Raw genomic sequence first — 19,410 nt, 5'->3', positions numbered from 1 at the left:
GGTCTCAGTGAAGTTTGAAATGGAGTGCAGATTTCAAGCACTGTGAGCAGAAGTGAGTTTGGTGAGTGGGGAGTTTCCTAAAGAGGGTGGGGGTGTGTTCCTTTTTACCTTTGTTTAATCTACTTTTTTCACCCTGTAGTATTTGGTTCCTACTTCGGTATAGTGGTAGAAGCTAGTTGGTGGGTAACTGGTGAACTACTTTACTTAAAATAAGTAGTTTGTAAAATTTAGATGTGACAGGACAGCTCAACCAAGTGGAATGTACAGTCTGTAGCATGTGGGAAAGTTGTGAGTGCAGGCACAAGGCAGAGATCGATGTGGCAAACTTACTTAGGGAAGTAGTCACATGCAAGGTAGGTGTGTAAAGGTGACTGCCAAGCAGTTTAAGGCACTCAGACGGATAGTGCATGATTCTCCTGGGACAATCTGTTACTAAGTCAAAAGAGTGTATGCTCACTTTAAGTGTTTTCTGAATTTTAAAGCAAATTTAAAGTGCAGCCTCAGCTGCCAGAGCAGAACAGCTAAGAGACAGACTGTTCCAAAATAGATACATGGAACAATTGGCTGTTAAATGGATACTGAATTTTGGTTGCTATTTTGACAACAATTCAAACTTAACCAATTAATTTAATTTAGGCCCAGGATACCAAGACCCAATTGAGTTTGAACTTATTGCATTGACAACAATGGACCAATGAGAGGGAACAATGTTGAAGGGTATAAAGCCAGGGCATTTTGAAAATTGGTCAGAGCAACTGCTGTAGAGCTCATTGCTCATCTAACAGTTTGCTCTCAAAGAAATAGCGCAAGGTACTCTCTATCACAAGGTACCCTTTCCTGTAAAAGCAGTAAAAAGGAGGAAGACAGTAGAGTTGGGGAGAAGGGAGAGGAGAAGACCATTTGTATGGACTTTGAGGATCTAAATTAATGTAATGTTTAATAATTGTGTTACTAGAGCAGCATTTTTATAGAGTTGGGGTCTGATAGAATTAGTTCAGAAAAGGGGGCTTTGATTTGTTCATAGTTTTGTTTAGTGTTCACTATTAGAGTTAGGAAAATAAATTGGTATTTTTCTTTAAATAGTGGAAATGGAGTTGTCTTTCACTCACTCACACTTTTAACAGATTATGAGGTGAGTTGAGCTTTTCTGGGTTTTAATTACCAGAGAGGTTTGACCTCTGCATCCTACCAAATCTCAGTCACTAATCAGGAGATTAAAAGGCAGGATTTCAAAAGCAGTAATCTCAGGATTACTTCAAGTCACACGTGCCAGTGAGCATAGGAATAGAACATTTAAGTGATTGAATACATGGCTGGAGAACTGTTTTAAGAGGGAGAGCATCAGATTTTTGAGGCCTTGAGACTGGTTCTAGGTCAAATGGTACTTGTACAAGATGGCCGAGTTGTATCTTAGCAGGACTGGAACTAACATCCTCACACGGAGATTTGCTACTGCTGTCGGGTAGACTTTAGAGCCAGATTGGCAGAGGATGGGAAATTGTTAAGCTCTCCACAATATCTTGCATTTGGATGTCAAAAGTGTTTGACAAATCTCATAGCCTTCTTTGAGAATTTAAGAGAGATGAGAAAACACAGTGAATGCAGTGTGTGTCAATTTTGGGAAAGTGTTTTTTTACATTCAAGGTATTACATGCAGGATGTTTAGAAAAGTTACAGAAATATGAAATAAGAAACATAATTGAACTATTTTTAAAATAAAGTAGCAGAGAGAACATTTTTCAATGTGTTTGAAAGTGGGTTGTGCAATCTCAAAGTTCAGTTTTGAGATCACTTCTGAATCGCCAAGTGTACCAATAATATAAATGGGGGTGGTGGTATAAATATGCAAATGATCCCACAAAAAAGGCAGTGGAAATCACTGTCTTAGCTGTCTCTTAAAATCACAGCCAGATCTGGTGTCCTATGTCTTGTAGTTCCCCTTATCAACATCCTGTCATCTTAGAGTACTGCATGCTATGTTCAAGTTTCTACTGAAGTGCTGGTTCTCAACTTCCACCTTTCTTTAGGCTCCCTACAGTGTGGAAGCTGGCCCTTCAGCCCAACCAGTCCACACCGACCCTCCAAAGAGTAACCCACCCAGACCCATTTCCCTCTGACTAATGCACCTATCACGATGGACAATTTGTCATGGCCAATTCACCTGACCTGCACATCTTTTGGATTGTGGGAGGGAACCGGAGCACCCGGAGGAAACCCACGCAGACACAGGGAGAATGTGCAAACTCCACACAGAGTTGCCCGAGGCTGAAATCAAACCTGGAACCCTGGTGCTGTGAGGCTGCAGTGCTAACCACTGAGCCACCATGCCGTCCAACTGTGTCAGCAGTTTTTGCCACCCTGGCTTTCATCAGTTGGGGATACTTTTTGTTGAAGGTGACTGCGGAGAGGAAGATGTTCTAAAGGAATCAAGTTCTAAGATTATAAATCAATGCTGCTATTCAATTATCCCAGTGAAAATTGAAAGGTGGAGCTAATTCTTTACAAGATTAAAGAAAGATGCTAAATAATGTTGAGGTGGGACAGTGGGCTGAAAGATCACAATTCAATCTCGGTAAGTGCAACGTGATAGATTCCAATCTAGAAAGCTGCAATTATACAGTGAATGAAAGCAGGCTTTATGCAGTCGAAAAGCCGAGGATTGGGGGTGTAGATTCACAGAATATTAAAGGCAATACGTGCACCAGGCTACACTCCTGCCACTGCTCAGTCAATATGTATATACACGTCGCTCACTATTTCATAATGCCAGTCAAAGAGTGAACAAAGCAAATGACCAAGTGAATAATTCTTGGTTGGAGATCCTTTTTATCATAAGCATTTCTAATAACACAATTTCTTGTGCCAATGATTTTTCTCCCTGGCTTTGTTGCACTGGAGGTTCATCTTTAATTCTTGAAGACATCAGGGCAATCCTGGAGGGTTGGCAAATGGCAGCCTCACTGCTTCCTCAGATAGTTGCAACAGAGCCCATTACATTATTTTAGAAACAAGAGTGTTTACCTGGCACCCAGGCAAACCTCCCTGACTCATTTACCCGCCAGCTAAAATACATTATCTGGTTGCCGTCTGTTTGAGGATCTTGGGTATATTTAAAATAATCACTGTTATGTGCATAGAAATGGTGACTCTTTTAAATTAGATTACTTACAGTGTGGAAACAGGCCCTTCGGCCCAACAAGTCCACGCCAACCCTCCAAACAGCAACCTACCCAGACCCATTCCCCTATATTTACCCCTTCACCTAACTCGATGGGCAATTTAGCATGGCCAATTTACCTAACCTGCACATTTTTGGACTGTGGGAAGAAACCAGAGCACCCGGAATAAACCCACACAGACACTGGGAGAATGTGCAAACTCCACACAGACAGTTGCCTAAGGTGGGAATTGAACCCGGGTCTCTGGCGCTGTGAGGCAGCAATGCTAACCACTGTGCCGCCCAAACAAAAAAAAATTCTTTTTTGTTATTCACTCAGGCAATGTGGCCAGGAATTATTGACCCATACTTAGTTGTCCTTGAGAAGGTGGTGGTAAAGTGCTCTCTGTGCTGTAGATAGACCCACAAAGCCTTTGAGGAAGGGATTTTGACCTGGCAACAATGAAGGAACAGTAATATATTTCCAAATTTGGTTGGTGAGTGGCTTGGAGGGGAACTTCCATGGGGTGGTGTTCCCATATATCTACTGCCTTTGACCTTCTTGATGGAAGTGGCTATGGCTTTTGGAGGTACTGTCGAAGGATCTTTGGTGAATTTCTGCAGAGCATCTTGTAGGTAGTTCACACGTCACTGCTACTGATCATTGGTGTTGGAAGGACCTGATGTCTGTGGATGTGATGCCAATCAAGCAGACTACTTTGTCCTGGATGCTGTTGTTGGACCTGCACCCATTCAGGCAAGTGGGAAGTAGTCCAACACACTCCTGACTTGTGGCTTGTAGATGGACAGGCTTTGGGGACTCAGGAGGTGAGTTCATTGCCACAGTATTCCTAGCCTGTGACTTGCTGTTGTAGCCATTATGTTTATATAATGAATCCAGTTGAGTTTTTGGTCAAGGTTAGCCCCCAGGATGTTGATAGTGGTGGATTCAGTGATGGTAACATAACTGAATGTCAAGAGACAGTGGTTAGATTGTCTCTTATGACTCAGGGTCATTGCCTGGCATTTATGTGGCACAAATATTACTTGAAACTTGTCAGCCCAAGTCTGGATATTGTCCTGATCCTGCTGCATTTGAAAATGGATTGCTTCAGTATCTGAGGAGTCACAAATGGTGCTGAACATGGTGCAATCATGAATGAACATCTCACTCCTGACTTTATGATGGAAGGAAGGATACTGAAGCAGCTGAAGATGGCTAAGCCGACGACATTACCCTGAGAAACTCCTGCAGAGATGTCCTGGAGCTGAGATGACTGATCCCCAACAATCACAACCATTTTCCTATGTACCAAGTATGACTCCAACCAGTAGAGAGTCTGCTCCAAACACCAAATGATTCCTTGCTCCTTGATGCCACATGTGGTCAAGGCCTTGATATCAAGGGCTGTCCCTCTCCCCGCACCTCTGGAATTCAGCTCTTTTGTCCATGTTTGAACCAAGGCTGTAATGAGGTCAAGAGCCGGGTGGCCCTGGCAGAATCTGGACTGGACATCACTGAGCAGGTTACTGCTGAGCAGGTGCTGCATCATAGTACTGTTGATGACACCTTCCTTCACTTTACTGATTGAGAGTAGACTGGGATGGTCTTGAAAAGACCACTTTAAAGGATTAAGAGATATTACTGGGAAGCATTATTCATTCTTCAGTTGAAGCATCGAGACATTTATACCTTTCATGGCTTTTCAAAATGTATAACGATCTGGATATTATTGCTCTACCCTGTCTTTCGTGAAGAATGCAACTGAGTGATTTGCTGGACTACTTCACAAGCAATTAAGAATCAACTACATTGAGACTGGAGACATATATGGAGGCTGGGAGGCTAAGTCTCCTTCCCTTAAAGAATCTGACTGAAAACAATTAGATTTCTATGACAAACAACACTTCATTCCTAGGCTTTTATAAGCAAATTCAAATCATTTTGGGAGTTGAACTCTCATTCTCGAGATTGTTAATTCAGCAACCATACCATGTGAGGAAAAATGTACTCGTGCTTCCTCACCTCGTAATAAGCCCAGTAGCCAGGATCTCTTGTATAGATACCAGCTGGGCCTGGTCCAACTGTAGGGGCACCACCACTGTTATTGCCGGAACTCTTAAGCATGAAAGTTCGTCCATATGTTGGGAATCCAATGATCAGTTTTTCTGCCGGTAAACCATTTTCTCTCCAGTATTTGGCAGCAAATTCCTACAGCAGAAGCAATAAGAAAAATGAGCTAATCGCATTTGGGGATTTCCTGCTACTTATTGTCATTTGATTCTCTGTAAATGATTACTTGTACAAGGGACAGTGTGCCATCTGCAAAACAGCCTAATGTAGAAAGATCTTGGGAACATAGTGATGCGATTTCATTAAAATACTCTTGAATATATCAGCTTCGTTGGTATCAGTTTATGCTATTGATCAACAGACACATTTATTTAAAATTAAATGGACAGACAAAATACCCTGTGCCCACTTTCTATTTACCTTAGTTAAAAAATCTCCAAGCTGTCTTTCTGAATATCAAAACAATGAAGATGTTTCTGCTATATTATGATCTATGAAACCTGTAAGTTAATATCACACATTGCAAAATGTTACATTACAATCAATCTCTGCTGACTCTAAGCTACTGCCCATGTATGGGGTTTGTGCTTTTTCCTCTCCTAAGTAATTGAGGGCAGTTTCTAGGACACCAATTGCTACACAGCAATGTGATTGGAGAACCAGACCCATTTTCTGGCTGACCTGTCATAAGCAAATGTCAGCAGAAAACACAATTCCTATTGGCAGCTTGCCCACTGAGATGGAAATGAACCATTTCAGTAAGATCCTGCAGGGATGTAAAGGAGAGAGGAAGAGGAATTGTGGCCAAACAGGAATTGTACATTGTGGATCTGAAGGAGGCAATAAGAATACTAATACAACTTTCAAGGTCTTGTTTCAGCAGTTCAGTGGAAATGCTGATGAAGTAAGCTGAAGACAGGATCTATGCCTTAGATGGTCAGTACGTACCAAAAAAGGTGGTGCACATCAGTGAGAGCAACATTTACACTAATATCTGGATACAGTGCAGAAAGATGTTTAATCTCTTCAGGAGTGCCACAGTAAGACATCCCTTCAAATCACTCAAATCTCTACAAAACCCTGAAAAAGACAACCTTCACCTTACATAGCACCAACTAAACTGTTTTGTTCATCATGGGATGAGGGTGTCCAGCATTTGTTACCCATTGTTGTGGTTCTGTTTGCTGAGCTGGGAATTTGTTGCAGACGTTTCGTCCCCTGTCTAGGTGACACCCTCAGTACTTGGGAGCCTTCTGTGAAGCGCTTCTGTGATGTTTCCTCCGGCATTTATAGTGGTTTGTCTCTGCCGCTTCCGGTTGTCAGTTCCAGCTGTCCGCTGCAGTGGCCGGTATATTGGGTCCGGGTCGATGTGTTTCTTGATAGAATCTGTGGATGAGTGCCATGCCTCTAGGAATTCCCTGGCTGTTCTCTGTTTGGCTTGTCCTATAATAGTAGTGTTGTCCCAGTCGAACTCATGTTGCTTGTCATCTGCGTGTGTGGCTACTAAAGATAGCTGGTCATTTGTTTCGTGGCTAGTTGGTGTGCATGGATATGGATCGTTAGCTGTCTTCCTGATTGTCCTATGTAGTGTTTTGTGCAGTCTTTGCATGGGATTTTGTACACTACGGAGGTATGGCATTGAGGGTGAGTTGGAGGTTTGGATTAGGAATTGGCTGGCTGGAAGAAGACAGAGGGTAGTAGTTGATGGTAAAGGTTCGTCTTGGAGTGCAGTTGCTAGCGGTGTTCCGCAAGGATCTGTTTTGGGACCATTGCTGTTTGTCATTTTTATAAATGACCTGGAGGAGGGGCTAGAAGGTTGGATGAGCAAGTTTGCAGATGATACGAAAGTCAGTGGACTTGTTGACAGTGAGGAAGGATGTGTCAGGTTACAGCGGGATATAGATAAGCTGCAGAGCTGGGCAGAAAGGTGGCAAATGGAGTTCAATGTAGGTAAGTGTGAGGTGATTCACTTTGGTATGAGTAACAAAAAGATGGGGTACTGGGCTAATGGTCGGATACTTGGTAGTGTGGATGAGCAGAGGGATCTTGGTGTCCATGTACACAGATCTCTGAAAGTTGCCACCCAGGTAAATAGTGCGGTGAAGAAGGCATATGGCGTACTGGCTTTTATTGGTAGACGAATTGAATTCCGGAGTCCTGAGGTCATGTTGCAGTTGTATAAGACTCTGGTGCGGCCGCATCTGGAGTATTGTGTGCAGTTTTGGTCGCCATACTATAGGAAGGATGTGGAGGCACTGGAACGGGTGCAGAGGAGGTTTACCAGGATGTTGCCTGGTATGGTAGGAAGATCGTATGAGGAAAGGCTGAGGCACTTGGGGCTGTTTTCATTGGAGAAAAGAAGGTTTAGGGGTGACTTGATAGAGGTGTACAAGATGATTAGGGGTTTAGATAGAGTTGACCATGAGAACCTTTTTCCACGTATGGAGTCAGCTATTACGAGGGGGCATAGCTTTCAATTAAGGGGTGGTAGGTATAGGACAGATGTTAGGGGTAGATTCTTTACTCAGCGAGTCGTGAGTTCATGGAATGCCCTGCCAGTAGCAGTGGTGGACTCTCCCTCTTTATGGGCATTTAAACAGGCATTGGATAGGCATATGGAGGATAGTGGGCTAGTGTAGGTTAGGTGGGCTTGGATCGGCGCAACATCAAGGGCCAAAGGGCCTGTACTGCGCTGTATTTTTCTATGTTCTATGTTCTATGCTCATGCTGGGTATCGGGTCCTTTGTCCTGGTGAGTTGTTGTCTGAGAGTGGCTGTTGGTTTGTGTGCTGTTATGAGTCCTAGTGGTCGTAGTAGTCTGGCCGTCAGTTCAGAAATGTTCTTGATGTATGGTAGTGTGGCTAGTGCTTTGGGTTGCGGCATGTCCTCATTCCGTTGTCTTTCCCTTAGGCATCTGTTGATGAAATTGCGGGGGTATCCGTTTTTGGCGAACACATTGTAGAGGTGTTCTTCTTCCTCTTTTTGCAGTTTTGGTGTGCTGCAGTGTGTTTTGACCCTTTTGAACAGTGTCTTGATGCAACTTCTTTTGTGTGGGTTGGGGTGGTTGCTTTCGTAGTTCAGGACTTTCTGTGTGTGTGGCTTTCCTGTATACCTTTGTGGTGAATTCTCCGTTCGGTGTTCTCTGTACCATCATGTCTAGGAATGGGAGTTGGTTGTCCTTTTCTTCCTCTCTAACGTGGACTAGCCACCTGTTACCATACATCAAGAACATTTCTGAACTGACAGCCAGACTACTACGACCATTAGGACTCATAACAGCACACAAACCAACAGCCACTCTCAGACAACAACTCACCAGGACAAAGGACCCGATACCCAGCATGAGCAAAACCAACATAGTATACAAAATCCCATGCAAGGACTGCACAAAACACTACACAGGACAAACAGGAAGCTAGCTAATGATCCGTATCCATGAACACCAACTAGCCACGAAACGACACGACCAGCTATCCTTAGTAGCCACACACGTGGATGATAATCAACATGAGTTCGACTGGGACAGCACTACTATTATAGGACAAGCCAAACAGAGAACAGCCAGGGAATTCCTAGTGGCATGCCACTCATCCACAGATTCTATCAACAAACACTTCGACCTGGACCCAATATACTGGCCACTGCAGCGGACAGCTGGAACTGACAACCAGAAGTGGCAGAGACAAACCACTATAAATGCCGGAGGAAACAACACAGAAGCGCTTCGCAGGAGACTCCCAAGCACTGAGGATGTCACCTAGACGGGGACGAAACGTCTGCAACACAAATTCCCAGCTTGGCGAACAGAACCACAACAACAAGCACCCGAGCTACAAATCTTCTCACAAATTTGTTACCCATCCCTAATTGCTCAGGCATATTCACTCACTCACTCTCTTCAACAAACCCAATCTTCAGGTTTTTTTTTCAGTACCAGAGGACCTCCTATCCTTAGCTCTCCAGTTTCAACTGCCCTTTTGCCTGCTATCTCTAACTATAATGAGCCCACTCTCTGGCCACTACTTGCTAATGCAGGGAAAAGCACTGTTAGCTGACTGTTTCACACACGGACCAAGCTTTACCTTCACTTGACTCTGAAGTTAGGGTCCCAAAGACCATGAAGAAACTCCTGTTCCAAATTGCAATCTGCAGCTCAGTTTGCTCACTCCCATTTTCATACAGATTAACAATTATGAGCATATCAAGAGCCCTCAATTGAATCCCCCACACCTTTCTCCTCCATGTTTCAACATTTGGGTGGAAACCTTTAAACTAAAGAGTTTTTAATGTAGGTTGAGGGGCAAGGTCATTGGGTGGAGTTGGGAGTGTCATTGAGGTTCTCAAACTGGGATTGGAACAGAGTTGAGGTTGAGGTCCAGCCAGGAAAGGTGATGTATCTGGAGTGTCAGTTTGAGGATGTCCGGGTCAGCAGATTCTGATCAAGTAAAGGTTAGAAGGTTGGATGGAGTGTTGGTTTCAGCAGAATCTGATTGGATTGGTGAGGCAATGGTTCCAGGAAGAGGGTTGGTGTCAGATCTGCGGTGTAGCTATGGAGGATGTCAATGATGAGTCAGGGGGTGTATTTAATAGTAAAGGAGTAGATTTTTAATTCTCTAACTTCATCTGGGTAATTATTAACCTTAGGTGAATCAGAATCCTCTGAATTCTCCAATTTTATTGACTTTATCAGAGTTCCAGATGCAGCTAAAGTGGAAAATTCAACTTTCCAGGTAATGGAGCCAGCTGAGGACCTAGCATGCAACTCCACTCCACACATTGAAGAAGCATGTACATGTGTTTTTGTTTTTTTAAAAATTTCTAATCAACCCATTCAGGGATGTCATTGCCCACCTTTTAGAGGTGGGACTTGGACACAGTCCTCTGGTTCAGAGGTTCTCTCACAAATACAACCTATAAAGTGTGTACGTCAGGTTATTTTAGAATCACCTTTGAGCAAAAGGTTCCTCTAAGATCCAAACTCAGGATTTCCCATTTACAAGGCAGGTACTTTAACCCGTTAAGCCACATCATCATTTCAGCATATCTGTTAGCTCTTTAAAAAAAGGTGAGCAATTAATGCTTTCCTTTGTCTTTCTTTGTGGCCCTGTAACTTTATGGAATAATATCTAAGAATTGTTATTAGCTAGGTGTAAAAAATCTAGCCCTTGCTGCCAGGCTGTTAAGCTTTCACTAGTCGTACAAGAACAAACATTGGGAGAATATTCAACTGATATTTGAAAACCAACTACAGTATATGAGGTGTTGTTGATGATGGCACGCTAGTTCAACATCTTTAGATGGATTTATGAACCTGTTTTCACTGTATCAAAGAATCCGTAGGGAGACATGAGTGTAGCCAGCAACATCCTGGCCCTAAGGAATCCTGCAATCTACATAAACCCAATGCAATTCAGTTTATCAATCGCTTGTCCACCAGTTCATCTACTATTGTAATCAGCATCAAAAGAAATTTCTCACCATGTCTGTAGTCAAGTAAACAGCATGCTGACCAACTGAACAGCGAAAATGAAGTAAAAAAGTGACCAGAAGTGTTTCTTTGAAACAAATCATCTCAAGCTAACATTGTGTCCAGGCTATAATGCACATTTCTGTGGTTTGAAGTCAGCTATCATAAATCAATTCTAACAAACCAATGGATAATCCAGGAGGCAAAATTTAAGTGTAATTCATCATTCACTGATTATTTGATTTGTTTTTTCCATCAGAGTTCAAGAAGAAACATCTTTTCCAATCTTTTTTAAAGAAGCCAATGTTCCAGCGGTTGTAAGGTAAATCTGTCTGTGTTGCCATTTTTTAATACAAGCTCAATGTGAGTTTAATGTATGCGTACCATGTTGAAAAATGTAGATTCACGCTGCTTTGGAATGGAATGAAACAAGGGATTGTTATGTGTAGCGAATGTGTTCCAGGCACTCTGAAAATCATATGTCATCACATGGATTGAATCCAGGTAGCTGGAGAAATAAAAATGCAGTAAATTAAATTATGAATAACCAATGATAAATTGGAAATTTTTGGATTATTGTGTATTCAATTTAGTTACAAAACATTCCCAATTGTTTGCCTCACTATTTTAGCACTAGTTCATTTTTTCTTTTAAAATATAGTCAAGATTCCCATAGCAATGGAAGTTTGATCCTATTAATACTTAGAAGAAGGGTTATGCAACAATTTTGACATTGGAATGTGAATAGCCCCAAGAAATTTCCAGTTGGAAACTACCCCATAATAGATTAAGACTCCAATTTCCCAGTTAAATTAAGGAAAGATGTTCTGTGCAATCCTCCCCATGTATTATGCCATTGTATTACATTAAAATAATGACCACAATCCAAGCGAGGGAGAAAGTGCTCAAAGCCACGTAAGGTGTTTTAAAAATCCACAACCTGTAAAGACATTGCTGCACACAGGAAGTGATTGCATGCAGGAAGATATGTGGAAAATTCATCAGCAGAACTGATGAGGAGCTCTTGATTGTGGAATTTCACTGAGCAACAAGTGTTGTGGTTATATACTATACTTAGGGAGTTAAATGTTACCACATAAAGTGAAAAGTGTTTACAAGGTTTGTTCCATGATGCTGATACCTAATTTACAGGGAAAATACACTACAGGGTCATAGAATCTTAGAAATCTACAGCACACAAAAGGCCCTTTAGCCCATCAGGCCTGCACCAGTCAAAAACAACCACCTAACTATTCTAATCCCCTTTTTTGATCCTTTTTTTCTGAGAGAACCTGGAGGGATCCCACGCAGACACGGAGAATGTGCAAACACCATACAGTCGCCTGAGGGTGGTATCAAACCCGGGTTGCTGATGCTATGAGGTTGTGCTCCTAGCCACTGAGTCATTGTGCCAACTGGTATGGGTATATCCAAACTGTTGGCAATGTCTCGTTCCCAATTTTTCTCAATGAAATAACAGTTTTGCCCAATCTAGACTTAATCTCAACCATCCAGGATTTCATGAGTACACGGAGTTGATCCAGACTGCCACTTGACATCCAACTGTAAAAGTTGCAAGCAGATATTTCTGTGCTGAAATAATTAATACTTACTGACCAACTTTCTTCACCTCAAAACCAGCATCAATTTTAGCCTTACTAGCAGGCAATGCAGCTGTGAGTAAAAGTCTGGGTCTTTTAGTGCGTTTTGATTCTGTTTGTAAGTTTTGTCTCAATTCCTGGAAGAAAGATCAAATCTTAGTGTAGAAAAATAGTGTTCCATAACTGTCAATGCAAACAGGCTATAGCAGAGTCACTTACAGTCACGTGATTTTCTATACCAACAAGGTAACTTGTTAAATCATTGAATGTAAAAATATTGAAGGCAGACACAAATTATGGTAGCACTGTATTAGAAATAGTACAACCCATTAAAAAAGGCTGTGAAACAGACCTTTTCTGAACTTGTCTGAAACATGTCAAAATTCAATGAAAATATTGATATAACAATGTGCTGAAAACATCAATTTTTTTCACCCTGCAGCCATTAAATTCACAATCTTTGCTCTGTTTAGTCAATACTGCTAAAACTCTCAGCCTAAGATTGGAGCAAAACTCAGCCATTGGTCCCTCAAACCTGCTCTGACATTTGTTAAGGTAATGGCTATTCTAACTGCAACCGTGACTTTATATTAATTACTACACCAAGATAACCATTTGTCTGGATGAGTGCAATCCCCACAACACTCAAGAAAATAAATACTACCCAGGATAATTAATTGGCATCCCATCTGCCACCTTCAACATTCACCCCCTCAGCCACTGATACACAGTGGAAATTGTGGTACCATCTGGAAGGTGCATTTCAACAACTCAACAAGCCTCCTAAAACTCTATCACCTAGAAAGATAAGAGCAGCAGATGGACAGGAATATTGCAAATTCCCTTAGAAATCACACACCACCCTGACTTGGAACTGTATTGCTGATCCTTCACTGTTACTGGGCCAACGTTTTGGAACTCCCTTGCTAATAACACTGTGCTACACTGCAATAGCACTCCCAATGCTCCAAGGACTGCATTGTTTAAGAAAACAGTTCAGCAACACTGTCTTCAGGGCAAGTGGTGACAGACAACAACAATGTCTCAGTGTCTAAATGCTGTCTCAGCCAGCGATGCACACATCCCATGAACTAATAGAGAGAAACCTTTCAGCCTTTGCTTCTCAAAAATCCATCTCTGCCTTAAAAATATTTAAAGGCTCTGTTTCTGCTGCCTTTTGAGGAAGAGTTTCAAAGACTCATGACTCTCTGTCTTTACATCGCTGAGTTTAATGGGTGACCTTTTGTTTTGAAACAGTGACCCGTAGTTCTAGAGTTAAGGTGAGATTGTAAGTCATTTGGATGGCCTGACTTAAGGCATTGTGTTATGTGCCCAGGGACCAGGATTTGAAAGGGCTATAAATCCACAACCCATAAAGACATTGCTGCACATAGGAAATGATTGGATACAGGAAGATATGTGGAAAATTCATCAGCAGAACTGGTGTGGAGCTCTTGATTGTGGAATTTCACTGAGCAACAAGTGTTGTGGTTATATACTATACTTAGGGAGTTAAATGTTACCACATAAAGTGGAAAGTGTTTACAAGGTTTATTCCATGATGCTGACACCTAATTTACTACAGGGTCATAGAATCTTAGAAATCTACAGCACACAAAAGGCCCTTTAGCCCATCAGGCCTGCACCAGTCAAAAACAACCACCTAACTATTCTAATCCCCTTTTCCAGCACTTGATCCATAACCTTTAACACCTTGGCACATCTAAATACTTCTTAAATGTTATGAGAGTTTCTGCCTCTACTACCCCTTCAGGCAGTGAGTTCCAGACTCCCACTTCCCACTGGATGAAAAAGGTGTATCCTCCCATCTCCTCTTAATCTTCTGCTCATTATCTTAAATCAATGCTCCCCAGTCAATGATGCCTCCATCAAAGGGAAAACTTTCTTCTTGTCTACCCTATCTACGTTCCTCAAATGTTTATACATCCCAATGGCTTTGCTCCAAGGGAAACAACCACAGTCTATCCAATGAAATTCTCCAGCCTAGGCAACATCCTGGTAAATCTCTTCTGCACCCTCTCCAGGGCAGTCATATCCCTGTTGTGGTTCTGTTCGCCGAGCTGGAAGTTTTTGTTGCAAACGTTTCGTCCCCTGGCTAGGCGACACCATCAGTGCTTGGGAGCCTCCTGCGAAGCCATTCTTTGATGTTTCCTCCGGTGTTTATAGTGGTCTGTCCCTGCCGCTTCCGGTTGTCAGTTTCAGCTGTACGCTGTAGTGGTTGGTATATTGGGTCCAGGTCGATGTGTTTGTTGATGGAGTTTGTGGATGAATGCCATGCCTCTAGGAATTCCATGGCTGTTCTCTGTCTGGCTTGCCCTATGATAGTAGTGTTGTCCCAGTCGAATTCATGTTGCTTGTTGTCTGTGTGTGTGGCTACTAAGGATAGCTGGTCGTGTCGTTTCGTGGCTAGTTGATGTTCATGTATGCGGAAAAACACACCGGATCATCAACGCCACACTCACAGGAATCCGATTCACGAGAGAAGAAGAAAAGGATAGCCAACTCCCATTCCTAGACGTGATGGTACAGAGAACACCAGACGGAGAATTCACTACAAGAGTATACAGGAAAGCCACACACACAGACCAAGTCCTAAACTATGAAAGTAACCATCCCAACACACACAAACGAAGCTGCATCAGGACACTATTCAAAAGGGCCACAACACACTGCAGTACACCAGGCCTGCAAAAAGAAGAAGAGGAACACCTATACAAGGTATTCGCCAAAAACAGATACCCGCGCAACTTCATCAGCAGATGCCTAAGAGAAAGACCATGGAACGAGGACATACCACAACCAAAAGGACTAGCCACACTACCATACATCAGGAGCATCTCGGAACTGACAGCCAGGCTACTGCGACCCCTAGGACTCATAACAGCACACAAACCAACAGCCACGCTCAGACAACAACTCACCAGAACGAAGGACCCGATACCCAACATGAGCAAGACAAATGTAGTGTACAAAATACCATGCAAGGACTGCACTAAACCCACTATATAGGACAAACAGGAAGACAGCTAACAATCCGCATACATGAACATCAACTAGCCACGAAACGACACGACCAGCTATCCTTAGTAGCCACACACACAGACAACAAGCAACATGAATTCGACTGGGACAACACTACTATCATAGGGCAAGCCAGACAGAGAACAGCCATGGAATTCCTAGAGGCATGGCATTCATCCACAAACTCCATCAACAAACACATCGACCTGGACCCAATATACCAACCACTACAGCGGACAGCTGAAACTGACAACCGGAAGCGGCAGGGACAGACCACTATAAACACCGGAGGAAACATCAAAGAATGGCTTCGCAGGAGGCTCCCAAGCACTGATGATGTCGCTTAGCCAGGGGACGAAACGTTTGCAACAAAAACTTCCAGCTCGGCGAACAGAACCACAACAACGAGCACCCGAGCTACAAATCTTCGCACAAACTTTGAGTCATATCCCTCCCATAATGTGGATTCCAGAACTGCACACAATACTCTAGTTATGGCCTAATCAATGTTTTATATGGTTTCAGCATGACCTCCCTACTCTTAAACTCTATGCCTCAACTAATAAAGGCAAGTATACCATAGGCCTTCCTAATCACTTTACGCACCAGTGCTGATACATTATAGGACTGGTGGACATGCATACCAAAACTCCTTTGATTCTTGGTGCTTCCCAGGTCCTTCCATTTATCACGTATTCCCTTGCCTTGTCTGTCCTGTCCTAGTATATCACCTCACATTTATCTGGATTGAAGGGTAGCGAGACCATTCCCGCAATCAGATCTTACAATAGCAACAGCGTTATTTGAAGATATATAAATTGCAGACATTTCTAATGTTCTGTTTAGTTGGCATTTTGCCTGGGTTGTGAGGTAAGATGCTAACTCCACATTGGGAGCTTCTATGTAATTCAAAATCTAATTATTATCACAACTGATTTGCTTATTGATGAGACTATTGAGAAAATCTGTAGCTCAAATTGAGGTTCTGGTTGTAAGTTTGCTTGCTGAGTTGGAAGAGAAAGTGAGGACTGCAGATACTGGAGATCAGAGCTGAAAATGTGTTGCTGGAAAAGCGCAGCAGGTCAGGCAGCATCCAAGGAGCAGGAGAATCGACGTTTCGGGCATAAGCCCTTCTTCAGGAAAGTTGGAAGGTCAAGCTGGAAGGTTCAGTTTAGCAAGCAATCTGTTACTTGCAAAATTGACAAATAAAATCTGCGCAAAGGAAGTTTGATGACTGACATGGCTCCTGAACATTTCCATGAACTGCTTCAAGTCATGATGAGATTTAAACTAACTTGCACCAGTATCTATAGCTTATATAATTGTAAAAGACTCTACAGATGGGTAAAATAGATGAGTAGTACATTCCAGAACTAAAACCACTACTGTCCTTCAAGTGTGACGTGAGATGCCTATATAGTTCATTGCTCAAAACACTTGTCAACTATTTGCTCAGATCACATTACCCACACTTTACATAAAAGGTCATACAATACCTCACTTTGAAAGACTGCATTTTTCAATAGTAGATGCATTTTAGCAGTTCTGCGCTAAAAAGTATTGAGTGAGAGTCTGAGACATAATAGTCACAGCAACACCATGCAGTTACATTTTCAAGTCACACAGAATGATGTGAGTTTTGAGAAGATTTGTCGCTCAAGTTGAGGTGCTGGATATAAGCTTGCTTGCTGAGCTGGAAGGCTTGTTTTCAGACATTTTGTCACCAGATTAGATAACATCAGTGAGCCTCTAATGAAGCACTGGTGTTATGACCCACTTTCCATTTGTGTTTAGGTTTCCTTGGGTTGGTGATGTCATTACCTGTGGTGATGTTATTTCCTGCTCTTTTCCTCAAGAGGGTGGTAAATCGAGTCCAAGTTGATGTGTTTGTTGATAGAGTTCCGGTTAGAAAACCATGCTTCTAGGGATTCTCGTGCGTGCCTCTGTTTGGCTTGTCTTAGGATATAAGTGTTGTCCCAACTGAAGTGGTGTCCTTCCTCATCTGTATGTAAGGATACTAGTGAGAGTGGGTCATGTCTTTTTGTGGCTAGTTGATGTTCATGTATCCTGGTGGCTGCTTTTCTGCCTGTCCAATGTAGTGTTTGTTACAGTTCTTGCAAGATATTTTGTAAATGATACCTGTTTTGCTTGTTGTCTGTATAGGGTCTTTCAAGTTCATTAGCTGCTGTTTTAGTGTGTTGGTGGGTTTGTGGGCTACCATGATGCCAAGAGGTCTGAGTAGTCTGGCAGACATTTCCGAAATGTCTTTGAAGTAGGGGAAAGTGGCTTGGGTTTCTGGGTGTGTTTTGTCTGCTTGTTTGGTTTTGTTGTTGAGAATGACATGTTGTTGATTTGAATCACTTTGAATAAAGTTCAGAACACTTGCAAATAAAAATGAATTCAAATAGATCTATGTTTAGGATCTATTCATGGGATGCGGGTGTCACTGGCTTAGTCATTATTTCCTGCTCTTCATTGCCCTTGAGAAGGTGGTGAGCTCCTTTCCAGATATTTCAGGATCTTGGCCAAGTGACAGTAAAGAACTGGCAATGTAATTCCAAGTAAAGATGGTGAGCAGCTTGGAGGGGAACTTGCAGCTGCTGATGCTTCCTATGCATTTGCTGCCATTGTCCTTCTCGTTGGTAGAGGTTGCGGGTTGTTCTTGTGCATCTTGTACATGGTAACACAATCATAGGAGCATAGAATTGCTATAGTGTGGATAGAGGCCATTCAACCCATCAACTTTTCCCGACTCTCCGTAGAGTGTCCCATACACACTCGCCCTATCCCTGTAACCCTGCATTTCCCATTGCTAGTCCATATAACCTGCACATCCCTGGACACTATGGGGCAATTTAGCATGGCCAGTCCACCTAATCTGCACGTCTTTGGACTCCGGGAGAAAACTGGAACACCAGTGGAGACAGTGAATGTTGAAGGTAGTAGATGGGATGCCACTCAAATGGACTGTTTGTCTTGAATGGTGTCAGGTTTTAAGTCGTCAGGACCTGAGTTATTCACCATAGGGTGTTCAGTGATTGTACTATCACTGAATGTCAAGGTGTGAGCTTCAATCCTCTCTTGTTGGATATGGTCATTGCTGGCATTTGTGTGGCAATGTTACTTGACACTTATCATGCCAAGCCTGAATATTGTCTAAGTCTTGCTGCAGATTGACACAGGTTGCTTAAATATCCAAGGAGTCATGGATTGTGCTGAATATTGCAGCCTGTTTATTAGTAGCAGTACGACAAAGCAACTCCAGGCAATAATGTTGAAGTTCCTCACCCAGTGTACATTGTATTTTTGCCAAACTCAGTACATTCTCCAGGTGATGTTCAACACTGAGGAGTACTGATTCATAACTGAGCCATGTCAGTAGGTGGTAATCAGTAGGAGGTTTCCTTGCCCATGTTTGACCTGATATCATGTGAGACATCTTAGGGTCCAGAGTCAATGCTGAGGACTATGAGGGCAACTCCCTCCTGACTGTATACAGTTACATCACCACTTTTGGTCTGTTCCACTGAAAGCACAGATGCAGAGATGGTGACGATGTTGACTGGGACACTGTCTGTGAGGTATGACTTCATGAGAATGAATATGTCAGGCCGTAGCATTACTAGTCTCTGGAACAGCTCTCCCCATTTGGTACAAGCTCCGAGATATTTGTAAGGAGAACTTTGCAAGGTTGACAGCACTGTGTGTGCCTGTGTTGTTTCTGGTGTCTTGGTAGATGGTCCATCCTTGGTTGAATGATTGTCTAGTTTCACTCCATTTATGAAACTTTATAGAGAGTAACTATGACTGAATGGCTTGCTAGGCCACTGAAGAGGGCACTTATGAGTCAACCACATCACTGTGGATCTGGAGTCACATGTAATGCAGAACCAATGTGTTTTACAAATTCTTTTTCTTGAAGGACATTAGTGAAACATCAAGGTTTTTTTGATGGTATGTGGTTCCCATTAGATCACATTTAATCAATATTTATTAGCTGAATTCAAATTTCATGGGGATTTAACACCCATCGTGGGCGGCACGGTGGCACAGTGGTTAGCACTGCTGCC

General features: G+C 42.6%; 1 protein-coding gene across 1 annotated transcript in view; it reads right to left on the bottom strand.

The window, feature by feature from the left end:
* LOC122563134 (acidic mammalian chitinase-like) overlaps nucleotides 1-19,410 on the bottom strand; it is a 55,842-nt gene that overhangs the window by 21,731 nt on the left and 14,701 nt on the right. Inside the window, exons 6-8 of the mRNA XM_043716586.2 lie at nucleotides 12,311-12,435; nucleotides 11,082-11,205; nucleotides 5,184-5,369 (exon numbers count right to left, since the gene is read on the bottom strand). Coding sequence (XP_043572521.1) covers nucleotides 5,184-5,369; nucleotides 11,082-11,205; nucleotides 12,311-12,435 — 435 coding nt within the window. The remainder of the gene's footprint in view (nucleotides 1-5,183; nucleotides 5,370-11,081; nucleotides 11,206-12,310; nucleotides 12,436-19,410) is intronic.

The sequence above is a fragment of the Chiloscyllium plagiosum genome, unplaced genomic scaffold (assembly GCF_037043375.1).
Source record: "Chiloscyllium plagiosum isolate Xiang-an unplaced genomic scaffold, Cpla_swu_hap1 HiC_scaffold_26, whole genome shotgun sequence".
Taxonomy (NCBI): Eukaryota; Metazoa; Chordata; class Chondrichthyes; order Orectolobiformes; family Hemiscylliidae; genus Chiloscyllium; species Chiloscyllium plagiosum.
The sequence above is the reverse complement of the archived record's forward strand: the minus strand, read 5'-3'. Positions and strand labels throughout refer to the sequence as shown.